Here is a 24,125-nt window from a genome sequence, read left to right on the forward strand (position 1 = left end):
ACAGAGTCATTATCATCCCATGGGTTTTGCAACTGAAAACATAAATAATGTTTGTAAAATGGATGGCATTAAGGATGGCAAGGAGTTTTGGGGTGAAGAAAAGAGGCAACGTTTGGAAATGAATCTGTTGGCAGAAAGTTCTAAACCCATGAATTATACATTTAATTAAGGGATGCTAGATTTCAAAACTTCTGATTTACTGCACTTTATTTAAAATAATAATAATTTCCATGCCACTCTTACCACTGCTGGAGCGTGAATGAGAGAGCTCCACCATCAGCTGTCAGATTCCAGGCAGCAAGAAAGAAAATCACGACAGAAGGTGAGAAGCCACAGAACAGAAGGGCAGTGAGTCACACAGATCAGAGCAGCCGGGAAATCCGGAAGCAGGCGAAGTAACAGTGCCTAAAGTAGACAGCCATGCTGGGTGAGAAGGGGAGAGGCCCACAAAAAAGTTAGCATAAAGGTTAGTTGGTCCTCAAATCATCAGAAGGTCATGCAAACCTTCTGATGATTACGTTGGTGCAAACCTATGTAAAATGCCTACATATAAATATATTTGGAAATAAAACAAAACGGTCTATTTGTATCTCATAATAGCCGTCTGAGTACCTGAAAGCATTCACCATGTGAATGTTCCTAATATCATATAATGTTGCTCAGACAATCTCAGAATCCACAGGAAATCTGTTAATTTAACAAAAAAAGTGGCTTTCGACATATAATTGAATGTGCATTAGTTTCTGCATGTACAAGGAACTATGATGAGACAGAGTTTTTGCTCATGTGGAAGTCAATGCACATACTTCTCTATCTGCAAATGCCCACTGGACACATAGGCGAATGTCCTGTGGACATGGACTTCATCTGAGTAGTGAGATTTATTCTGACCATGTACAGCAGACGTGTCTAGCCCACAGGCCACATGTGGCCCCGAACAGCTAGTAATGCGCCCCCCCCCCAAAATCGTAAACTTTTAACATTATTTTGCAATTTTTTTTTTGAACCACCAGCACCTATTGTTGGAATTGCTGTTCCCGCCACTGCTGCTTGGGAGCGAGAGCCAAGTGCAGCCCGAAAGTGGGAGGAAAAAAGAAAAGGAGGGAGAAAAGAGGGAAGGGAAAATGGGGCAGAAAGCAAAAGAGAGAGCAGAGCACAGAGGAAGCCACTTCCCAGAAGAAGCAGGGGAGGTAAAGGAAGACTGGCAGTGGGCAGCTGAGCCTCCTCCCCCCACCACCCCAGCAGGGACCTGCTGCTGCTGCCGCTCCTCCTTCTCCTGTGCACACAAGGCATCACCGAGTGAGCAGAGGAGAGAAGAGGAAGGCAGGCATGCAGGCAGGGGGCTGGCCTGGGTGTGGGGCAGATGGAGTGCGTACCCTCCCTATGTCCCTCCCTTGCCGATGGGAGGGAGAGTGCAGGGCTCTGACAATGGCCCCTCGAGCCCGTGTCCATCACACTGCACCATCCTCAGAGGGAGGCAGCCTTCACCCGCTGTGTGGCTTGCAGGGCGCACGGGGGGCTGCATCTGGATGGTGGGAGCTGTGGTCCTGTGCATCAGGAGGCAGGGGTTCAAGGGTTTTTTGGGGACACTGCTGAGTTTGGCAGGGGAGGGGGCAGGAGAAGGTGGGGGGTCTTGGGGGTGGATTAAAAGGCACGGTCCAGCTTATATTTCAAAACTGAAAGGCAAAAGGCAAAACTGAAGTACTCTGGCCACATAATGAGAAGACAGGATACCTTGGAGAAGATGCTGAGGAAAGTGGAAGGCAAAAGGAAGAGGGGCCGACCAAGGGCAAGATGGGTGGATGACATTCTAGAGGTGACAGGTTTGACCTTGGGGGAGCTGGGTGTGTTGACAACTGACAGAAAGCTCTGGCGTGGGCTGTTCCATGAAGTCACAAAGAGTCGGAAGCAACTAGACAAATAAACAACAAACCCAAACCCACGCCAGATATATTTTATGTGTGGCCCAAGACAATTCCTCTTCATTCCATGTAGCCCAGGGAAGCCAAAAGGTTGGACACCCATGATGTACAGCCTTTCCCTACTTGCACCTACTCTGACAATGTCTTCTTTTCTACTGTGTTCCTATGCCTCCATCTTATCACCAACAAAGTCAAGCACACTTAAGTCATTCTTAGCTATACTGGTTTTTAAAATAAGTTTTCCCTGTATTCCAACATCATCCAAGGGCAGCCTCAAGGCACCCAAAATCTGTTGGGCTTTATTGCCCATCAATTTAGTGGGAAGTTAGGTGACTGCAGTGACCTGAAACAAAGGTAATAGAGGAAGGATAGGATCAGCAATGGGGACAGTCCATTTTATACCAGTATAGTTTCTGCTGACTAAGCAGTGGGGAAGGACAAAAGATGATAACTTCTTTTTACTGAACATTTGGATAGAGCTAGAGAGAGAGCGAGAGAGCGAGAGATATAATTTTCGACAGTGAACCTGCAATGGAACCTGTTAGTCACACGTGTTCTTATTTTAAAGGTAACAATTTTTGAAGGTAACATTATGGAGGTGGTTTGGAGTTTCTTTGCAGTATTAATGAATCAATCAATCAATACACTTTATTATAATCATTGAACAATTTAAAAAATATGACAATTTCTGAGAAAGCAAATACAAAAATAATAAAACGAATTATGAAACTGATATGATGAATGTGCACATATTTACAGGTAGTAAAGCAAGACATAGTCACATTCAGAGAAATAAAATCGCATTGGTTAGACAATAATAATTGTAAATAGAGTGAATATGGGTGGCCTGGACATCTGAGATGGAGAATTATTATCTGCAACTGGATGTCTTTGTAATAAGGACAATATAACAAAACAAAATCTTGTTTTATAATAATTTTTATTAAAGTTTAAAGATACAAAGATAGAAAACTACTGCAAACTAAGGAAAATATAAAAATATATAAAAAGAAAAAAATATAAAAAGAAAAAAGAAAAAAAGAAAAAGTGCAGAGAAAAAAAACAAAAAAAAGGAAAATATATGTAATAAAAAGAAAAGAGATATATAAAGACATGACTTTCCCTTCATCATGATAAGTACAAACAATTTCAGTGACTTATCACCTTCTCTGATACTACAACAAATGGTCTCTTCTTCCCATATTTCATCTCTTATGTATAAACAATTCTTAAAGCCTCGTCATTCAGTCCTAGTCAGCCAAAGTCTATTAAGCGTTACCAGAAATAACAACATATATATTTTAACCTCAATCAGATAAACCCACTCTATATTCCTTTCCTTTCCTTTCAACACAGTAATCACTTTCTCTAAAACTGCAACAAAATTATCTCTTCTTCCCATATCTCATCTCTTGTTTCTAAACAAATCTTTAAAGTGTCATCAAGCATCCTGGTCAGCAAAAAATCAGTAAAAGTTACCAGAAACAACAACATATATATTTTAACCTTGATCAAATAAACCGACTTTATATTTCTTCCCTATGCTTTTAACAATCCTGATCTTTAATCTCTTTAAATAGTGTCCCAAAACTTGAGTTCTTTTCATTTTCTTTTCATCTCTTCTCAGACGCAACTTCAAAATTTTAAGACATCTCTTTTGTAATTCTAAAATAAGAAAGCTGTCCAAGTCATCTTCTGTTTGTTACTTATAAATCACTTTTAATTATTAAGACATCAGCTGGTTCCATTTGTATATCCAGTGTAACATCTTTTTCCATATCATTCTTATAACTTGTTATATTTAAATCTACATTTGAGTCAGCTTCAGTCCATCTTGTCCAATAAAACTTTTTCCTCTTTTATAACCTCTTTTAAATCCAATGTATCTATGATAGCAGACAATCTTGACTTCTGAATCCATTGTTGCTAAATATCCTTGAATTCATCCTAATTCAGATTATTTTGGTCCCTTCTATATTATTGAGTCTCTTGTCCTTTCTGGTTCCCTTTAGTGTGCAACCTTCAAGGTCCCATCTTATGTGTTGTTGTTGTTTTTCTCTGAATCAACAACATTTTCTTATGGGAAGGTTTCTTATACTGAATTTCAAAATCCATGTATGTATGTATGTATGTATGTATGTATAATTCTAAACAGCCCACAGAAAGGATTCTCGTAATTAATTTCAAAATCTTATTTCAAATCCGTCTGGCCCCTTAGTCCATTTATAACTTTCCAAATGCAGCATTCTAATCATCCTTTTGCTGTTTATTCCAAAATAAGAATTTTTTAAGTCCTTAAACTTGCATAAAACTTCTTTTGTCAAAGATTGAAATTCACCAGGTGTAATGAAACTTGTCTTTCTGAAGGTTCTTAATAGCCAAATAACCATTAACAAGCAATTTCCAGAAGTGATTAAGAAAGGAAGTATGTGGACCCAGTGTCTTTTTAAAAGTCACCAACCATGGCTTGGGCAATCCCTCAGCTCCCAGAACTCTAAAGCCCCTAGAGATTGCTGTCTTGCAGTCTCCTCACAAGAAGCTGCTGAATGGAACATGTGTGGGCTATCCTGAGTCCTCTCCTTATCCAGAGAGGAATTTTGAGAAGCCAGTCCATTCACTGACTCCTCATTCTGCCATAGTCATCAGCTCCACTGTCTTTAGTTCACCATTGTTTCCCTGGAAGTCATAACAAAACATGTCTTAATGTTTCAATAATTTCTTCACCACAGAGGCAAAGTTTTTGTTTGAATTGAATATCTTGAAATTTCCCTTTAAGAGCAGCTGTTGGATAGGCATTAAATCATGCCAGAGTTAGGACTCTTCTGAATTTAAAAACTGTACATTGGCTTAAATATCTCCCTGGCTTGAAAAAAAGGAGAACAACTATCTATGAATCCATATTTAGATACAGCAGCCAGATCTAATCAGGTTTCCTGATCCATGGAATGCTGTTTAACGGCTGCCAAGGTGCATTTGTTTCCCATCATCAGAACTGCATCAGGTGAGAAGTGGTAGCATTTCAATATCTCATGCAAAGTCCTACTCCAGGACAAAACAAAATCATCAGTTCAAATAAAGGGGGCAAAGCCAAGGGGGAAATTAGAAGCTTTAGGGAAAGAAGATGACACATGTCCAAATATGAATCTCAGTTTTAGTCATGTTGGCCTTAAATATTAATCTTGCACACTATTTTCTGCATGAGTCTTCACTTCCTTTCCCCCTGCCAAAGCTTTTTCTGATTAACTCAGAAAACATACTCGGTACCTCTCCCCACTTACACGGCACAAACTGACTACCTCCCCCTCCCCCTATGATGCATTTAGGATTATCATTATCATCATCATCATCATCATCATCACTATTATTATTATTATTATTATTATTATTATTATTATTATTATTATTAGGTTTTGTGTGCCTTTCAGTCAGTCTTGACTCCTGGTGACTAAATGAAGAAGTCCCTGCAGTTTTCTTTGCAAGAATTTTGGAAATGGTTTGCCCTTGTCTTCTTCCTAGAGCTAATATGGAATGACTGGCCCAAAGTCACCCAGCTGGATTTTGTCCTTAAGACAGTAATAAAGCTCATGGTCTTATCAGCTTGCAGTCCAGTACCTTTAACCACTATATTAAATTAGCTCTTCTCATGATGTTGCCTTCAACTAATCCCCAATCTCTACTTGAGGCAGCTTAGAGTTACTTTTGACTCTAAAATGGATGTTTCTTCTTAAGCAGGCAACAAGTCTTTCTGTGGGTGCAATCTGATGACATTCATGAGCTTTGGTCAATATTACACTAAGGTGATCCAACAGGGCTGAGGTCAGCCTAGCACCTATTGATCACTGTAGGCGTTTGCAGATATGCCACCCCACCTGCTCTCCAGACTGTGCACTATTTTCCAGAGCCAATCGTCCTTGGGTAGTAGGACAGTCCATTTTTAAAACCAGGGTCTTCCCATATCCCTCAAGTCTGTGAAACCAAATAGCAGCCTACTAACTGTGGCAGTGAGAGGCTATAAGGTGAAATGGAAAGAAAAGCTGGTATTCTTTACGTCATTTCATGATGCAATCCTTCTCTACGTTTGCCAATTGTTGCAAAGGTGGTAAAAAATGTTCTAAACATGCTAACTTTCCCAACTTCGATAGGAAAATATATGCAATAAATGTTTGATGTTTTCCAGATTTATCATACGCTTGGATTTTCAACAATAACCCCTTATACCTTCAGGAAGACGATCGTCGCTTTGTCTCTCAAGAGACAGGAAACCTATATATTGCCAAAGTGGAAGCTTCTGATGTGGGCATCTGCACTTGTGTTGTATCAAACAGAGAAATAAAACGAAGTGTGCAGGGGCCACCTACACCACTTGTGCTTCGTAGCGATGGTATTTTTTTTTTTAAACATTATCCTAATATATTTACATTACTTCTGAAATAGTATCCAATCTCTGCAGGAAAGTTGGTAGATTTGCATTACCCATTTAATGGATCTTTGCTTCCTATCTAATTTTTGTTGGTAAAATGAAGGAATTCAGTGAATGTGTAAAGGATGATATTGTCAGCCCTTCAAGGTAGTCCAGACAAGAAGCACCAACCATGAGTACTAGCACTACCTTTATTGTAAGGTTATAGTAACAAATGTTGGAAATCTGAAAATGCTTCTCTGCTCCTTTACTTTTACTTTCCAGAAAACTAGGAAGGGTCCCCTCTGAGATGCTTTCCACACCCTCTTTCCTTCTGTGGGTTGAGATACCTTTTGCATGATGGTTGTCTCAGCTGCAGCTCTTCCTCCTGTCTCCCAAGGTCATATATGAATGGTAGATGAACACACTTCAAAGCTGGCTTCAGATTATATAGTGCCATTTATTCTTTCAGATAAGTCTGGAAATCTATTGGGAGAAGATGCCAAGAATCCTGTTAAAGAGTAAGGCTGTAAAGTGATCCAGTTTAATGGAGGTTTGACTGGATCACTCCACTGATTTGCCCATTTCAAATTGTGAGCAACGTAGCTACATCACTCTGCTTTGCCTTGGTTGCTTCCCCTCTTCTGATGTCTCCTCCAGCAGTTCCAATAGGCTCCAATAATTCCAGTAAGATAGGCAGAAGCTTCCTCCATCTATTATTTATTTATTTATCAAACTTTATCACCACCCATCTCCCCCACCTGGGGGGACTCTGGGTGGTTTACAATAAAAAGGATTAAAATTCAGAACAATTACAAATACAATAATACAATAAAAATAGAGATATAATGACTTCCGAAAAAGATTAAAGACCTGGTTTTGTCAGCAGGCTTGGAATGGGAGGGGGAATAGTTATACCTGGGGATGGCTAGCACCCTAAGTGACTTTGAGGGGCCTGTTACACTCACAGACTGATTAAAACCTTTTGTCATTTACATTTTATTATATTTCTATTTTATCGTATTATTGTATTTGGAATGGTTTTAATTTTTAACCTTGTTTTATTGTAAGCCTCCCAGAGTCCCCCTGTGAGGGGGAGATGGGCGGTGAATAAATTTATAAATAAATAAATAAATAGAATAGAATAGAATCTAAATGGTTAAAAGATTTTAATCAGTCCATGAGTGTAATAGGTCCATCAAAGATCACTTTAGGGTGCTAGTAGTATTAGAACTACTGGTCGAGGATTCAAGATATATCAAGTGACTACTGAGGTAAATCCCATTGCCTTGATAAGGAAAATGTGTTGTCTCTGTGATGCAATGTGCCTCATCAAGGGAAATCCCAGCTCAGATTTATTAGACTGCTAGTCCCTATCCTGGGAACAAATCATTGTTGTTGTTATTGCCATTACTACTGCTATTTCAACCTAATAACCAGAGTTCTCTGGGGCAGGGGGGAGGGTTAGAGGTGATATAGTAAACAATAAAACAGTAAAATAAAAGAAATACATTCATTAACAATATAGGAGAAGAGAGAGAGAGAGATCCTACCATAATGGGAACTTAAAATTAAAGCTAACACTATCTTCTATCTACCTACCTACCTACCTACTTTGGGTGAAGAGGAAGGTCTTAGTTTAGATGAAAGGCCTGCCCTCTGGAATATTCTCCCTACAGAGGTCTGGATGTCCCTGACCCTGTTGGCCTTTCATAAGGCCATGAAGACCTGGTTATGTGCCCGGGTCTGGGGCCCCAAACGTGTGAATGGTCCCATTTCTTGGTTATATTAACATCTATGCACTGCTTACTTGGTAGCCACGTATATTCATTTTGTAATTTAATTATTTTAATTGAAATAGTTTTAACTGTTTTCAATTAAACAGTTTTTATTGTTGTAAGCCACTCTGAGTCACTTGCTGAGAAGGACGGCTATAGAAATCGGATAAATAAATAAATAAAATTAAAAATAAATTAGTATCACACTGGTCTTATAGGGAGGGCATTCAGAAGGGGGAGATCCCACAAATAAAAAGGACCTCATTCTCATAGGTCCCTACCTAATGTTACTTGGAGATGGCACCCAGAGTACCTAGGGAAGTACAATTGACAGGAGCCACTTTTGTTGATATTGGGATATTTTTGTAGATATGGCTCCAAGCCATCAGTTTAAACTAGCCCTGAATGGCTGACAGTCAATGCCACCAACAAAAGACTAGGGTCATCTAACTGTATCCTAGATAGCAGCCTTGAAACTCTCTTCTATCATGTTTAAACTGTCATGCAAAGAAAAAATGCCACATAACCCAAATTCATTGCAGTAGAAAAAAGCAGACTGAACCAAATCTTAATTCCCATATTAACTGAATTCTTTCAAGAATCTTCAAATTCAGATGTGACAGGCATTTGTTGTTCAGATGTAAGATGCATCGAAATAGATCTAATCCAGCTTAGGCTCTGAAGAGCGAGAAGCTTCCTTTTTGAAGGAAGCTTTTTAATTAAATGTTCACAAATGAAAATACATAGCTCTAAATTCCATTAACAAATGAATTGCTTCCTCCAAACCATGGACCTAAACAGAGTACACAAAATGCTCTGATGAAATACCAACAAAAATGCAGAGCTTTTTATACTCATGCTAAAAAAATAAAATAACATAGAGCTTGGGATGGTTGCTATATCCATAATGAGATATATAGGTGAGGAACATTGTGGAATCCTTTAAATTACAGGTATATGAATGGTAGATGAACACACTTCACAACTGGCTTCAAATTATATGGTGCCATTTATTCTTCCGAATAAGTCTGGAAATCTGTTGGGAGAAGATGCCAAGAATCCTCTATTAAAGAGTAAGGCTGTGAAGTGATCCAGTTTCATGGAAGCTTGACTGGATCACTCCATTGATTCCCCTATTTCAAAATGTGAGCAATGTGGCTACATTATAAATTAGAGGTTATGTTGTTAGATGGATAATATTCACATTGTTAACATCTCCAGACCCAGCACTCAATTATTTGCTTTCCCCAGTATATATTTTCTTTAGGTAACAACAGATAGCATTTGTCTGTAATATTTGTTCCCTAGTGGCCAAATCATTTGTGTAAGTAGAGAGTCTCATTTGTTTGTTTGTCATTTATATATAGCCACCCATCTCACAATTAAGTGACTTTTGATTGTCATCAGTGAGTCATCAGTGTAGTTCCTACAGATGCCTATGCATTGCCCATTCAACAGTGCCTTTTTCCAGCCCTCTCTGTGGGGTCTCTGTTTCCCTCATTAAACCCCAACATTTCCCCCATGAAACCCCATAGGCTTCATGTCTTCCATGCAGGGTCTCAAAGTTCCTGCCTTTGTTGGAAGCCAGAGTTTTCCCTCTTCTTAATGTAAGGCAAACTTTCTCAACTTTGTGACCCTGGAGGAACCCTTGAAATATTTTTCAGGCCTTGGGGAACCCCTGCACATTCAGGCTCAGATATAGGCCACACGTTACAAAATGATTATATTTTTTACATGTATAGGCCTGTATTGTAAGGGTGGCACTGCAGGTTAAACCGCTGAGCTGCTGAGCCTGCCAATTGGAAGGTCGGCGGTTCGAATCCGTGTGACAGAGTGAGCTCCCATTGCTAGTCCCAGCTCCTGCCAACCTAGCAGTTCAAAAACATGCAAATGTGAGTAGATTAATAGGTACCGCTTCGGCAGGCAGGTAACAGCGTTCTGTGTAGTCATGCCGGCCACATGACCACGGAAATGTCTACGGACAAACGCTGGCTCTTCGGCTTTGAAATGGAGATGAGCACCGCCCCCTAAAGTCGGGCACGACTGGACTTAATGTCAAGGGAAACCTTTACCTTTACTTTTACCTATAGGCATTCCTTAATACCTATATCTGCATTAACAGTGTTCTTAAACTAAAAATAAAGAATGAAACTTACCTCTTTAATGTGAAGTTGCCTGAATTTGAAATATTTTTTTAAATAAATCATGATCTCCCAGGGAAGCCCTAGGGACCTCCAGCAGAACCTTGGGGTTCCATGGAACCCTTGTTGAGAAACCCTGGGGTAAGGGAATAAAAATGGCAGGGCAAATGAAGCAATTCTGTTTTCTTTAACCAGAATGGTCAGGGAGACAAAAACAAGAGGCCTGTTTCTTAAAGCCAAGACAAGTAAAATGCTGTGTTATTGCTGCCAACAGCAGCAGAAATGAAGGGATTATCATCACTTTCACTGGGAAGAACAGACATGTCTTTCTTCCCTAGGAAGGAGAACTGGGCCTGTGTGTATGCCTGTCTTAGCTAGAGGAATGGGGGGAGGTTTTGGGGTGAGGGGGCCTGACTGTATATCACTTTTTGATGCTTTGGCCAGAACAGAAAAGACATTCCTGCTGATATGCTTTCATTGGCTTTCATTGGCTTTCATTGGCTTTCATTGGCTTTCATTGGCTTTCATTGGCTGGCTTGCTTGCTTGCTTGCTTGCTTTATTTATTTATTTATTTATTTATTTATTTTCTATCCCGCCTTTATTATTTTTATTAATAACTCAAGGCAGCAAACATACCTAATTCTTCTGCCTCCTCCTGTTTTCCCCACAGCAGCAACCCTGAGAGGTAGGTTGGGCTGCGAGAGAGTGACTGGCCCAAGGTCACCCAGCCAGCTTTCATGCCTAAGGCAGGACTAGAACTCTCAGTCTCCTGGTTTCTAGCCCATTGCCTTAACCACTAGATCAAACTGGCTCTTTTACTAGGACAGCCCACTTCTCCTTGAAACTTCTTAGACTTCTCTTGGATTAGGAGGGAAATCAATTGGAAAATCAATCGTAAAATTCATTGTAAAGGTGATAGATGCTGGACTGGGGAATCAATTAGTAAATTTAATTTAATGTAAGCTATTGTAGTTGAGGAAAACCCATTTTCTAATAACTGGGAGCAGGTAATAAATTTATTTTACAACTGGAAGGAGGAAATAAATTTATTAGTAGAATTATGATCAGAACGTGTGTTGGGAAGTAATCTAATTATTTTAAAGGTCTATGCCTGCATTTTATGAATTACTGTACAACATTTAATTAGTTAAAATTGACATTAAATGCATTTGACTTGGTTGTTCCCAATTTTGTGAATGGCTTTGCCTTCATGTCAGCCATTTCAATATGGTGCCCCTGACAGTTGCTTAACATTCTAAAGATCTTAAAGAAATTTGTTTCACCCTTGATGGTCCAGCATGGAACTATGACTATAGCTGCCTGAATTCATGCTACAGAGCAGCTTTCTCCCAACCTTGTGCTCTCCAAATATGTTTCTATATTAGGCTCATTATAAGAGTTGTTTCACTTCAGTTCCTATAAACATCAATCAGTTTATTCAACTCTGACTTCTTCAAAATTAAGTCAGAAAAGCACTTGACAGGATATTTTTTAATATGTTTTTTTTTTTTTTTCTGGCTGATTGGCAAGACTTTAAGACTAGATTTGTTTATTTATGTATTATGTTATGAATTGGAACAGAATGCAGGGTGCTTTCTAGCAATTGCCAAGGCTTGGCTTCGCTTGATAATCTGGATCAAGAGGTAAAGGTGAGCTCACTGTTGTGAGCTTATTTATGAAATTCATGTTAGTCATTGTACAATGATGAAGTTCTCCATAGTGGCCCACTTCTGCTTTCACTGGAAGATACTTGTCAGTTTCCATGGGAACAAGTAAGGCCACAGGTTTTTGTTTTGTTTTGTTTTTAATTTTATGCTGCTATTTTGTTGTAGTAGGTTTGAAGCGCAACTGGATTGCAAGCTGTTTTGGTATTCAACAGCTGTGATGGGGGAATATGAACCAAAGATTGAAGTGTGTTTTCCAGAAACTATGCAGGCAGCAAAAGGGACATCCATTCAACTGGAATGTTTTGCCCTTGGAAAGTAAGGATTTTCATCTTTTCTTAAAAAAAAACAAACATGTTTTTTTTGTAATAAAATAAGGGTGTTTCTCAAACACATGGCTAAATAGGGCATTGGATGTGAAAGCTGACTCAGGTCACAAAAATTATTTTACTTGGATTTTCACATGGCCTTATAAAAGACAAGTGTAAAAAGTCTTAGGGATGAAATCCACATTCATTCATTTCACATTTTAATACAAACCTGCACTTATCAAACAGATATGCAAACCAAAATGCAATTGACTTTCACAGTGCATACTTTTGCAATGCAGATTACTTCCCCCCACACTTGCATGTAATAATGTATAATGTTATGGGACTCTGTATGCAATCATGCATGTATTGTTGAAAAATATGAACATTCACCTCCTACCTCCACCACAGGATATGCAAACCCCAGCATTTGGGGATGTTATACAACATCCCCAAATGCTGCAAAAATCCATTAGGGAAAGTTCACAAACAAATGAATATTATAGAAGACATAGTAATAAAACACATACTAATGTTCATGTAAATATTTCAAAAAATGCAGTGCAAATGACATGAAACACTCAGGTTTAAACTTTGCTTACCTGTTCAGTTGTCTTCAGGCTGCATACTTAAGATTAAATTTCAAGGTATTTTCATTTGAGCATTGACTGAACTGACACCAGTTTTCTGATAAACAAGCCTAATGAGTTTATGTACATAACACCTTTGCACACACTTCCTAACCATAGAAGGTATTTCAATATTCAAAGCTTATGTTAGTATTGCAACCATTTACATTTTTCAAAGTTCAGTTTATGTAAAGCTGATTATTTTTTCCCTTAAGAATGTGTTTAATATCTGTTCTCTTATGCCTGTGTATATAAAGAGTTCTTTCAAAAGATTTGTTCAAGGTAAGTATAATATATATGATTCATCAGATTAAAATATTAAAATTCCTCATCAGATACCTGCTTTTAAATAATGCATAATTATTAGCCTTACTTAATAACAAAGGACAAATAAAATTGCAACCAAATTTCTGTTGGTATCAAACAACATAAAAAGTTGATACATGTCAGTTACTATGACATGTAGTCTACAGATTCTGTAATTTCTGCCTGTAAAGGCAGTGACTATTAAATAAGTATTTTAAAATTGACTTTGTTATAAACATAACTAATTTAAGGATGTTTTCCAGCCATCTTGCCCATCTATCTATCTATCTATCTATCTATCTATCTATCTATCTATCTATCTATCTATCTATCTATCTATCTAATTTCATCACCGCCCATTTCAGTCAAAGAGCAACTCTGGACAGTTTACAATAAAACAGTTTACAAAAAAACACTTTTTTTTAGTAAATCCTTAATGTTGAAATCCAGCACCTGTCCAAGCTTTTTCCTTCTAATCTGCAGAGCTATCCATTTGAAAGAAAAATGGGCTAAGTCAGTGTCTTTGTTGACTTCCTTCTTAGGAGACAGGCCATTTTCTACTTATTTTCCATTTATTACTTAACAGGTATACCTATAATATGGGCAGGGTGATGCCAGCAATACCTTAAAACAAACAAACCCAACTCCAGCACTGAAAAATAACACCTCTGAGTCCTATGTGATGCTACATTGGGGCCTCAAACACCCCCAATAACAATATTTAATGAAAAGAGATGTACTCTCCTTACAGCCCACTGAAGGAAACTAATATACCTTACCAACGTTTTCCTCTTCTTTGCACTGTGGCCAGTGCCAGCTGGGTTCACCAGCTGAATTGATTCTCTAATGAATAAAGAGCCACAGGCTAGCTGGTGACTCTAAGGTTTCTATAGCTCTATAAAGCCCCAGTCTTCTTCCAGTGAGAAGCAGCTGGATTTTTTTTCCTAGTCAGTTATTAGTTGCATGTTCTCAGAATGGCAAGAAATGTAGAAGTAGGTTTACTGATTGGGCCAATAAATCAAGGCTTCTGCGCCAAACCCAGGGAAAAGTGGGGCCCATAGAATAAAGCTGGTGGGCAGGTATAGGCAGAAATGTCAGGTGCTTTACTTCTTTTCAATGCTTTTTTTGTTCAATTGTTTAGTTTTCTGGTTTGTTTTTCATTTCTTTGTGTGCTGATTATTGATTGCTAGCTCCTGTCTGTACTTAGACCTCTTATATCAGTTATTTTATTCTGCAACAATTCACTCTGTTGCCTTTATTAAAATTAAAACCCTTTATTCATTGTAACTCTAATGCTGGATTTGTGCTAGCAGCACACATTCCAAAATGGCTTGAGGCTGGTCATTTCGTTTAAAGGGAAAAACTGGATACATTTGTTTGAAAGCTTAGTTCTAGGGAAGGGGCTTCTCCTGCATGTTGATTCCTCCCAAAATGTAAGATAAGCAAGTGAACATCTCCCAAGTCAAACACAAGTGGCAACATCTTAATTATATACCTGTGGTGGAACCTTTTCCATTTGGAGGAACAGTTAATATCCAGACACCCTGGAACTCAGTAGTAGGGGTCATTCCAGGATGAGATTTAAAAGACTTGCATTACATGTTTGTGACATATTTCCCTCCTATAGATAGTTTCTCATTTCCAGAATGCCTCCATTAGAAGATTAGGCAAATTACAGTTGTATGGGCTGTGCAATGATTATTGAGTTATATAAGGTGGCTACGTGGATCTTCTTTTAAGAACATAAACATAAAGATAATAATATAAGCAGTGTCCTACTTATCTAGTCCATCTGTTCTCATAGTGGCCAACTGAACAAGGAAGCCTCCTAGATTCTCAACAGATGGCCTTCAGAGGTAATCACCCTGCCATCAAGGCTAATAGCCATTGGTCTCCATCAATCTTTTTCTTTACTTTTGGAGGAAAATAAATTAGCTGGCCAGTCTCAGCATTGCAAGACTTCTAGAGCTATCAACTTCATTTTTTTGTTGTAAAATACATGTGGGAATGATTCAATGTTATGCAAAAAGCCTTGTACCAGCTAGCTTCATTCTACCCAAATGTACTTGGGTATGTAGGATTATACCCAAGTACATTTAGGTAGAATGAAGCTAGCTGGTACAAGGCTTTTTGCAAAGATTAATTTAAAAAATATTGGCCACTTTGTTGAAATATGACAAACTTATACCCCAAACTAAAATTCCTATAAAGTGCTCCAAAAAAAAAAAAAAGCTACTGTCTCCTCTCATGCTTGTTTAGAAGGACAAATGGTTCACAAAGTGGGATATTTGTAATACCAATAGAACAGAATCTATCTCAGGGTTGAACTGTGGAGTCCTTGGTGCTCTCTGAGCTTGCTTGCAGACATTTCATTACCTGACTAGGTAACATCATCAGTGCTTGTGAGTGTGGGGTTTGTTTCCTTGTTTATATTCAGTAGCTTGCCCTGCCAGTGTTGGTGGGTGTGTGGATAAGGTAGTTAGTAGTTCCTTGATCGTTCCTTTGAGGTAGTTAGTAGTTCTTCCAAGGAACTACCAAGGAGAAAACCATACCCCCACCAACACTGGCAGGGCAAGCTATTGTACATAAACAGGAAGCAAACCTCACACTCACACTGATGATCTTACCTAGTTGGGTACTGAAATGTCTGCAAGCAAGCAACCAAGCTCAGAGAGCACCAAAGACTCCACAGTAGTTGTAATACCTTTATTCCCAACCCAACATACTAGGTGTCAAAGCCTGGCAAAGTTGTCAAGTTGCTTCTGGAAACCTTCTTAGCCAGTATGAAATGACTGCACTTTTTCTATATTGCTTTGTCTCTTCATTTGTATATTGGGCCCATACACTTAAAACTAAACTAGATTTTGAAAATTTAATGCAATTTCCTTTACATTAAACCTTATTTCATAAGTAATATTCAATACCTAACCTATGGAGGAAAAGCCAAAAGAAGAAAAAATGAATTGCATAGTTAGGCCAATAGATAAATATGACTTTTTGCATCTTGTAGTGTTACCCAGCCATTACTTTGACAATCGATCTCTAGTGTAGATGGGCCTTATATCATTATAGTGATGACACGGTGACACTATAAATTACCAGTAGAGAAGTGGGCCCAATTTTGTCACATATGAAAATCTTAAATATAAACACTTATAAATAAATTGCCCATCTGCCACCTTTTTCAATAGTTTTTGCCAAATCTGAAAACTCTCGTTTCTGTCCCTCACCCCTCATTTTTTTAATACCATTTTTATTCTATCATTTTTCTTGGGTACCCTTATCCAACTTGGAGTCTTCCAGCTCATGTTAAACTGAAATTTCCATTTTCCTCAGCCAATAAGATGAAAAGAGTTGTAAATGCATATAGCTAGGGGTGCCAAGCTCTGAGGACTCTGGAAAAAAAAATAATAATTTGCTTTGGAACACTTGCATTTGATGAAAAAAACAAAACCCTGCTTATTAGAATAATAAATAAGCAGAAAGCAATTTACCTAAGGGAAGTATTTTATGTTTTAGATGAGGAATTGGAAAAGTTACCTCAGCAAAGAAAATGTTACTTAAGTCCTTCTGATCATCTTCATTTTTCTTCTTGTAGGTGGAAACACAAATTGTGTGCATCATCTTTTAGGGGGATTAGTTTCAAAACATGAAGGTCGAAGGACTAATTTAGCTTTTGCTGTCTTTTATACTATTTGACAGAAGATGGCACAATTATAGTGAAGTACTTGCCTCTTCCCTGCCAAAAAAAGACCAGGTAGGGATCGAGAAGAAAAAATGGAGTCATATTACAACTACAGCAGAGTTTAAGTTAAAAAGGAAAAAAAAAAAAAAAAAGACACTACTAACTGTTGAAATAGTCCACAAAAATCACAATTAAAATTTGAGATTATCCCAGGTCTGGGACTCTGACCCACCTAAGGAAACTTGAACTGGTTATTCATTATGATTTTCAGTCATGTAATTTAGTTAGCAAAGCCTTGAAAAGGGAGGTTTACTATTTAAAGACCTCCATAAGACAGACAGGCACACTTTATTTTTTATATATTTATTGCTCAAAGTTAGCCACTGCCCATCTCCCCCAAAAGAGGGGCTCTGGGCAGTTTATAATAAAATCAAGCATGAAATATAAACATTAAAATCTCATTAAACAGTTATTATAAAATACAGTAAATAAATAGAATCCAAGAAAGGTATAAAATTCCAAGCTGGTGGGAGGGCCTCTGGGGTGCAAGCCACCCCCAAGAATGGTTATTCACTTTCCCGCCCCAGGCGAGACGGCAGAACCAAGTCTTCAGGGCCTTCCGGAAGGTCAGGAGTGAGGGGGCCTGCCTCACCTCCAGGGGCAAGATGTTCCAGAGGGCAGGGGCCATTACAGAGAAGGCTCGTTTCCTGGACCCCGCCAGATGAAATTCTCTTATAGACGGGGTCCGCAACATGCCCTCTCTGGATGATCAGGTGGGGTGGGCCAATGTAATGGGGATGAGACAGTCCCTCAGGCAACCTGTCCCCATGCCATGTAGGGCTTTAAAGGTAATAACCAATACCTTGAATTGGACCCGGAAGCAAACTGGCACCCAGTGCAGCTCGCGCAGCAACGGTGTTACATGTGCCATTCTAGGGGCACCAAAAATAGCCCGCGTGGCTGCATTCTGGACCAGCTGAAGCTTCCGGATACTCTTCAAGGGTAGCCCCATGTAGAGTGCATTGCAGTAGTCTATATGGGAGATAAACAGGGCGTGAGTGACTGTTCAGAGGGCTTCTCGATCCAGGAACAGGCGTAACTGGCATACAACCCGAAGTTGCGCAAAGGCCCTCCTGGCCACGACTGCCACCTGCTCTTCAGGAGTTGTGAGTCCAGGAGAACCCCCAGATTACGCACTGAGTCTGTCTGGGGTAGTGCAACCCCATCCAGAACTAAAGATGACAATTTCCCAGAAGATGAAGCACCATCAATCCACAGCCACTCCATCTTACCAGGGTTCAGTTGAAGCCTATTGTTCCCCATCCAGACCATCACAGCCTCCAGGCACTGAGAAAGGGCAGTCACTTCATCACTTACCTCACCCAGGATAGAGATGTATAATTGAGTATCATCAGCATACTGATGATACCAAAACCCATGTCTCCTGCTATTTGCACCCATAATAATCAATTCCCGCCTGTACCATTTTGAAATGGAACCTCAGTTTCACTGTGCTGTTAAATAGCTTTCATTCTGCTTGCCAACCATCCATTTTATGATTTCTTTCCAGAGAGAAACACAGAATATGCAAATGTACAGAAATTAGATTATGTCCATGTGCTCTTCCCATCATGTGCCAGGGAATGTCTGCATAGGGTCCACCAAAAGGCATATATCAAAATAAATAAATTAGAAAAAAGAAAATAATGTCTTCACAAAGACATTATTTCTCTTCCTCAGTCAACCACTTACCCTATGCTCACTTTCTGTTCTATTCAGCAAAACATAAAGAGAACCCTGCACTGTCAGATGGAACAGCATCCTGTGTCCCATGAAAACCAGTCAGAATCTACCAGTCATCTGGTGTGTCCTCAAGATTGCAAAACTGGCACTGAATCAGATTCTTTATACCAAAGTGACAATGCATTGTAACTAGAAGTCCAACCATTATTCAACACCACTGCCCTGTTGTCAAAACACTTGGTTAAATTAGTGCTGGGAAACATATTAACAATATCAAAAATTGTACAAATATTAATATTTAGTAAAATACTCTTCTAAAACATTCTTTTCAGTGTACTGTATTGTGTGCTGCATTATTCTTCTGTTTATCCCAAGGAACTTCCTTCCATTATTGGGTAGACAGTGACAAGAACATCTCCTCTGTCTCCTGCTATTTGCACCCATAATAATCAATTCCCCCCTGGACCATTTTGAAATAGGACCTCAGTTTCACTGTGCTGTTAAATAGCTTTCATTCTGCTTGCCAACCATCCATTTTAATTATGCAAAATTAAATGTGGCAATGTATTGCTATGATTATCTTGACTGTTCTATAATAACATCTAATTGAAAGGAGCCACCCCAAGCCACCAGGTCCAATCCGTTACTGTATAGGCAGGACTCCAGATCAAAGCATCCCAAACAGATGGCTTTCCAGCCTCAAACTGTTGTTGTGTTTTTAACAACTGGAGTCAGCCTTAACTTAATCCTGTTATTTCCTGCCGTACGATCTAGAGTTATGGATAATAGGTTGTGACTTCTTTCTGGGTGGCAGCCTTTTGAATATTTGAAGAATGCTATTATATCATCCCTCAGTCTTCTCTTCTTAAAATTAAATATACACAGCTACTTCAATTTCTCTTTACAGCTGTTACTTTCTAGTCTTCTCATCATCCATGTTGCCCTTCTCTGTATCTTTTCAAGGTTATGTGAATCTTTGGTGCCTAGAACTAAACATAAAACCTACACACACCTCTTGTGATATAGAAATTAGACTGCATTTGCTCATTTTGCAGTCACATCACACTGCTATGTTTATAGTTTTTTGTTTGTTTGTTTGTTTTTTTAAGATATAGAAATAGAGATATATTGCCAACTAATCCTTCACTTCTTCTGGACTCCATTATGCTTTGAAACAGCTGCCCCATATGAACCTTCATCTTTGAGCTTTTTCAGTACTGTTTTACCCATTTTTGGGCCCACATATTCTCTTTTAACAAGGAGTTATACTCATTCCTGTCTGATCTGCAGCCAGCAGCCTCTAGCCTGCTATTTTCCTCACACCTTACTTCTTTGCCTTCTTAACTGCTTCCACCTGAAAGAGAATATTATGTGTGCCACCACTGATGTTTTCTTTGGATTTGCTGTCACATTAATGCCACAATCCTTACTTGAAAGTAAGTCTTACTGCTTTAATTAGAACATGTATGTGAGATTGTGTAGGTCTTTGGCCAAAGCAGTCAATAGAAAACTGACCTACATAATTATTATACTCTTTTGGGACGTAATTATTTTCTTATGTCACGGTTTGATGCAAAAAAGCAGCAGCAGTAGCTCTTTGATTTCTTCTTTGTCTCATCTGTTTAACCAGGCATGATCTTAATTATCTGAGCTGTAAACTAAATTTTATCAAGAAATGTTCTGCAAAGACTAAGTGATATATTATATGACTGACTGAGAAATGCTCTGCCCAAGGCTTCATTTTGAGAAAGAGTTTTATTTTCTTATTTGTGATTCTTGTGTTGTTTCAGTCAAACTGAAATTGATGCCAAGTATGTCTCAACTTGTCACTTTGAAGAAAATATTTTTCTTCTTCGCTTTTAATTTGGGAACTTATGGATCCATACGCCTGCTGTCTGTTCTGCAGAATATAAATAAAAGTACCAACTGCAGCCCTGTGCTTTGATGCTTTCAGACAAACTAAGTCGAGATTTATCTTCACAAAGATGCACATTTGTGCACTGAGCCCACTTATTTATGCAAGGCACAAGAGAACCTTAGCTTTAAGCTCAACACATCTGACAATCTGTTGTTTCCTGTAACATGGCACAAAGTTTGCATCTGTCGCTTTGGTGACACTGCCGTGCAATGTACAACCCCAGGATATATCTCTTACTAAAGAAAAAAGGTAGTAACTCTAATATAGTTTCTAACATGAGATAATGATCCGACTACAATTACATGTATAATTGTATTAAACATGTATTCACACTCCATATAAAAATGAAAAACCAGAGGCAGCAGATGACATGTGTTGTGCCATTTCAGAGGTTCAACAAAATGTATAATAGTATCACTATCTCAGGTGTATGAAATGCCCTGTATTGCTCAAATATTTCCAGAAAGAAGATCTGTTTGTATATGACAGGAAAACTGGGTTATTGATTACAATTTATCTATGTTGACAGGGCAGAGATCTTATGTCTGCTGTAGGACAATTCTGCAATCATTAAATATGATTACTGACCAGACCAAATGTTGAGAGCTAAAAGTGTATTTCTAAGGGCCTCTAACTACCAAGCCCAGGTAAAAAAAAATGTTCAGACCATTTCTTCTTAAAAACATTCTGGTGCTTGAAACTACTGAGAGGGCATTTTTTTCTGGACCATTTTTATGGAAGTGGTGAGGGGTACAAAATCCTGAGACTATTCTTCTTTAAAAAAAAATACTAAGTACATTTTATCTGTTGCTAGCTATCATTTAATCTGTGGATTCTGCCAATATTATAGAGGAAAATATCTCTATATCATACCACAATTCACCACTTTATCCATGAAAACCAATTCCTGTATCCCTTAAAATTGTTGAAATTGTCTTGCAGATGATACTGCCATGGCACTCGGATTCGATAACATATTGGTTGTGCACATCCAGTGGTATTTATTTAAGTAGTGTGGACATTCATATGTGACAAATAATCATGCAGTACTGATGTCACATTTGTTTTTTATTGTTAATTTTGTCCTTTTAAGAAACTTTCCAAATTAGCATCAAACCATGAAAACTATGCAAGATTTTGAGGTTCACATTATATTTATTGCCGCTGAATAGACTGTCTCCCAGAATGCATACATCATTCCTATATATTCATCATAATAATTCAGGGTGTGCATGAAATCAAAAACATCTTTTGTTTTGAACTCTGAACAAATCATTGCAATTTACACACCTGTTTGAATGTTTCAGTGTAACAAAACACAACATATTTAGAGTATTATTATTGTAGGAAATAGTGGGTACTCATGACTTCCTGCTGCTTCCTTATTTTTCACCTCAGGATTACAAGAATGAGTGGGATGGCAGTTAGGCTGGGTACTGTCTACCACCCAAATAATAGAAAACTTGGGTGAGGTAAAATATTTAGAAAACATTCAATTAAATCATGATAGAAAGCAATAAGAACACCTCTCTATTTTCAACTACTGAAAAAAAAATCATCTTAGATTAGAATTAGCTACCAGAAAATCCCATAAGAGGGAAAAGAGAAGGCTTTTCAAATTCTTAAATAAACTTTTAGTGTGCAACCAACAAATAAGGGCAAAGACAAGAGCTAAACTGCATACATTATATTCAGTTAAGATAATTCCCAGACTCTGAAAACATTAATATGTGTGTGTTGTGTGTGGGGGGGATGTTTAAATTTTCATTTCTTAAAAAAAAAATCATCTCCCTACCTAATTTTTCTATAGGTAGTTACTCACTTACTTTAAAAGAAAATCAAGCAACAGATGTAGCGTGTTTCCCCATCCCAACTTGATTTTTTGACTTGTCTGCCAATCTTACTCTGCACATGCCTAGATTAATTGCACCAGAAAGTGCCTTGACATATAACCTCCCCCCAATTTACCTATTGATAAACATGTATCTTGCAGAATACACTCTGTGCATGCCTAGAGTTCTAGCTCACTCTGTTCAATTAAATTTTGTGGCTACTGCTTTTCGTTGCTGTTTTCACTAGGATTACATCAGTGTGCATTTATGGGGTCACCAGTAGCTATTTATTTATTTACTTACTTTATTTAAATTTTAATTTTCCATCATTGCCCATCTCCCCCCAAAAAGGCCACTTTAGTCTTCAAAAGGTACATGACAATTTTAAGAAGTTCTTTTTTCATATGCTAAGTGCCAAAAGCATTTACAAAACCATCAGTAGGATTTTATTTACTTCAAAAACACTCAAAATATATTCATTTAAAGGTTTCATCGAAAATACTATATGTAGGTTTTCCAAAGGCAAACAGTAACTTCAAAAGTTGGGGTTTTATTTGCTGCAAAAACCCTCAGTAAGGGGGTTTCCCTGCTCTGTTTATTTAAGTGACTGCATTTAAAAACTTCAAGAAAAAAAGTAGTAGGATTACCGACAACCAAGGGTTATCAGTGGTCAGTTCAGACAAGATTAGGGCTCTTAAAATTTACTTTATGCTTCCTGAGGATATTCCTGTAACTTCTGCTAGGATTCATCATGACCTGATGATATCTGCACCATTCGGGATTTTTTAATTTACTTAGTGAAAGCAGTGACTAAAACTATTAATAATTCCTGCTATACAAAGATATACATACACACAGACAAAAGCACACACAAATCAAAGACAGAATAACATTTGTGCAACCCATTTCCTTACTTTTAATTTCTTTATGTTGAAAAATCACTATCAGTAATTTCCTGTTAGTTTCCACCAAGCACACTCCCAGTCAGTCCCTGTATTCAGATCAAAACAGGTGTATATGCCACTCAGATCAGCTAGAATACATGCATGTGTGTATGTATATGATATATAATACATTATGTTTATTTATTAAACATCAATAAATTTCAACAAAAAATATTTAACTAGCAAAAACTGGATAAAAGGTAGGCAAAAACAGGGATATATTATATATATTTGTTCCTACGAGTCATCCTTGATGCCTGGCAACTGCCTGGAATATTCCTTGCAGTTTTCTTGGCAAGATTTCAGAAGCGGTTTGCCATTGCCTCCTTCCTAGGGCTGAGAGACAGTGACTGGCCCAAGGTCACCCAGCTGGATTCATGCCTAAGGCAGGGCTAGAACTCACAGTCTCCTGGTTTCTAACCTGTTACCTTAACCACTACGCTAAACTGGCTCTAAAAACAGGGATAGACAAGCATGATCAACAGGCAAGAATTTACATTATCTATATACCAAAAGGTGTGGAACAATACAGCGGTAATTAGCATGGGCAGCCCCAAAGGGAATGGCCTTTGGCTGTTCCAGCCTTAACCCTTTTATTTTGACATAACAGGAAGGAATAGAGACAGAAATCAGGATGCCCGGTGATGCTTCCTGTATTCTGCACTGTAAAGGAAATTGTTTGGTGAATAGGAATGATGTATCCAACACCTTACAGCAAAAGTTGATTGATTTTATTTTTTCTAAACCACAATAAATTATCAGCAGGCTGAGTGGCTGGCACATGTCTGAGAGCCACCTTTTTCTGTCTGGCTGCTCTCACACCCTCCACCCAATCTAAACCATTAGCAGCAT

The 24,125-nt window shown here is 38.3% G+C and overlaps 1 protein-coding gene across 1 annotated transcript in view; it reads left to right on the plus strand.

The window, feature by feature from the left end:
• CNTN6 (contactin 6) overlaps window positions 1–24,125 on the plus strand; it is a 223,333-nt gene that overhangs the window by 107,566 nt on the left and 91,642 nt on the right. The window contains exons 5-6 of the mRNA XM_063292836.1: window positions 6,100–6,303; window positions 12,121–12,223. Of these exons, the coding sequence (XP_063148906.1) occupies window positions 6,100–6,303; window positions 12,121–12,223 (307 nt within the window). The remainder of the gene's footprint in view (window positions 1–6,099; window positions 6,304–12,120; window positions 12,224–24,125) is intronic.

The sequence above is a fragment of the Candoia aspera genome, chromosome 2, assembly GCF_035149785.1.
Source record: "Candoia aspera isolate rCanAsp1 chromosome 2, rCanAsp1.hap2, whole genome shotgun sequence".
NCBI classification, from domain to species: domain Eukaryota; kingdom Metazoa; phylum Chordata; class Lepidosauria; order Squamata; family Boidae; genus Candoia; species Candoia aspera.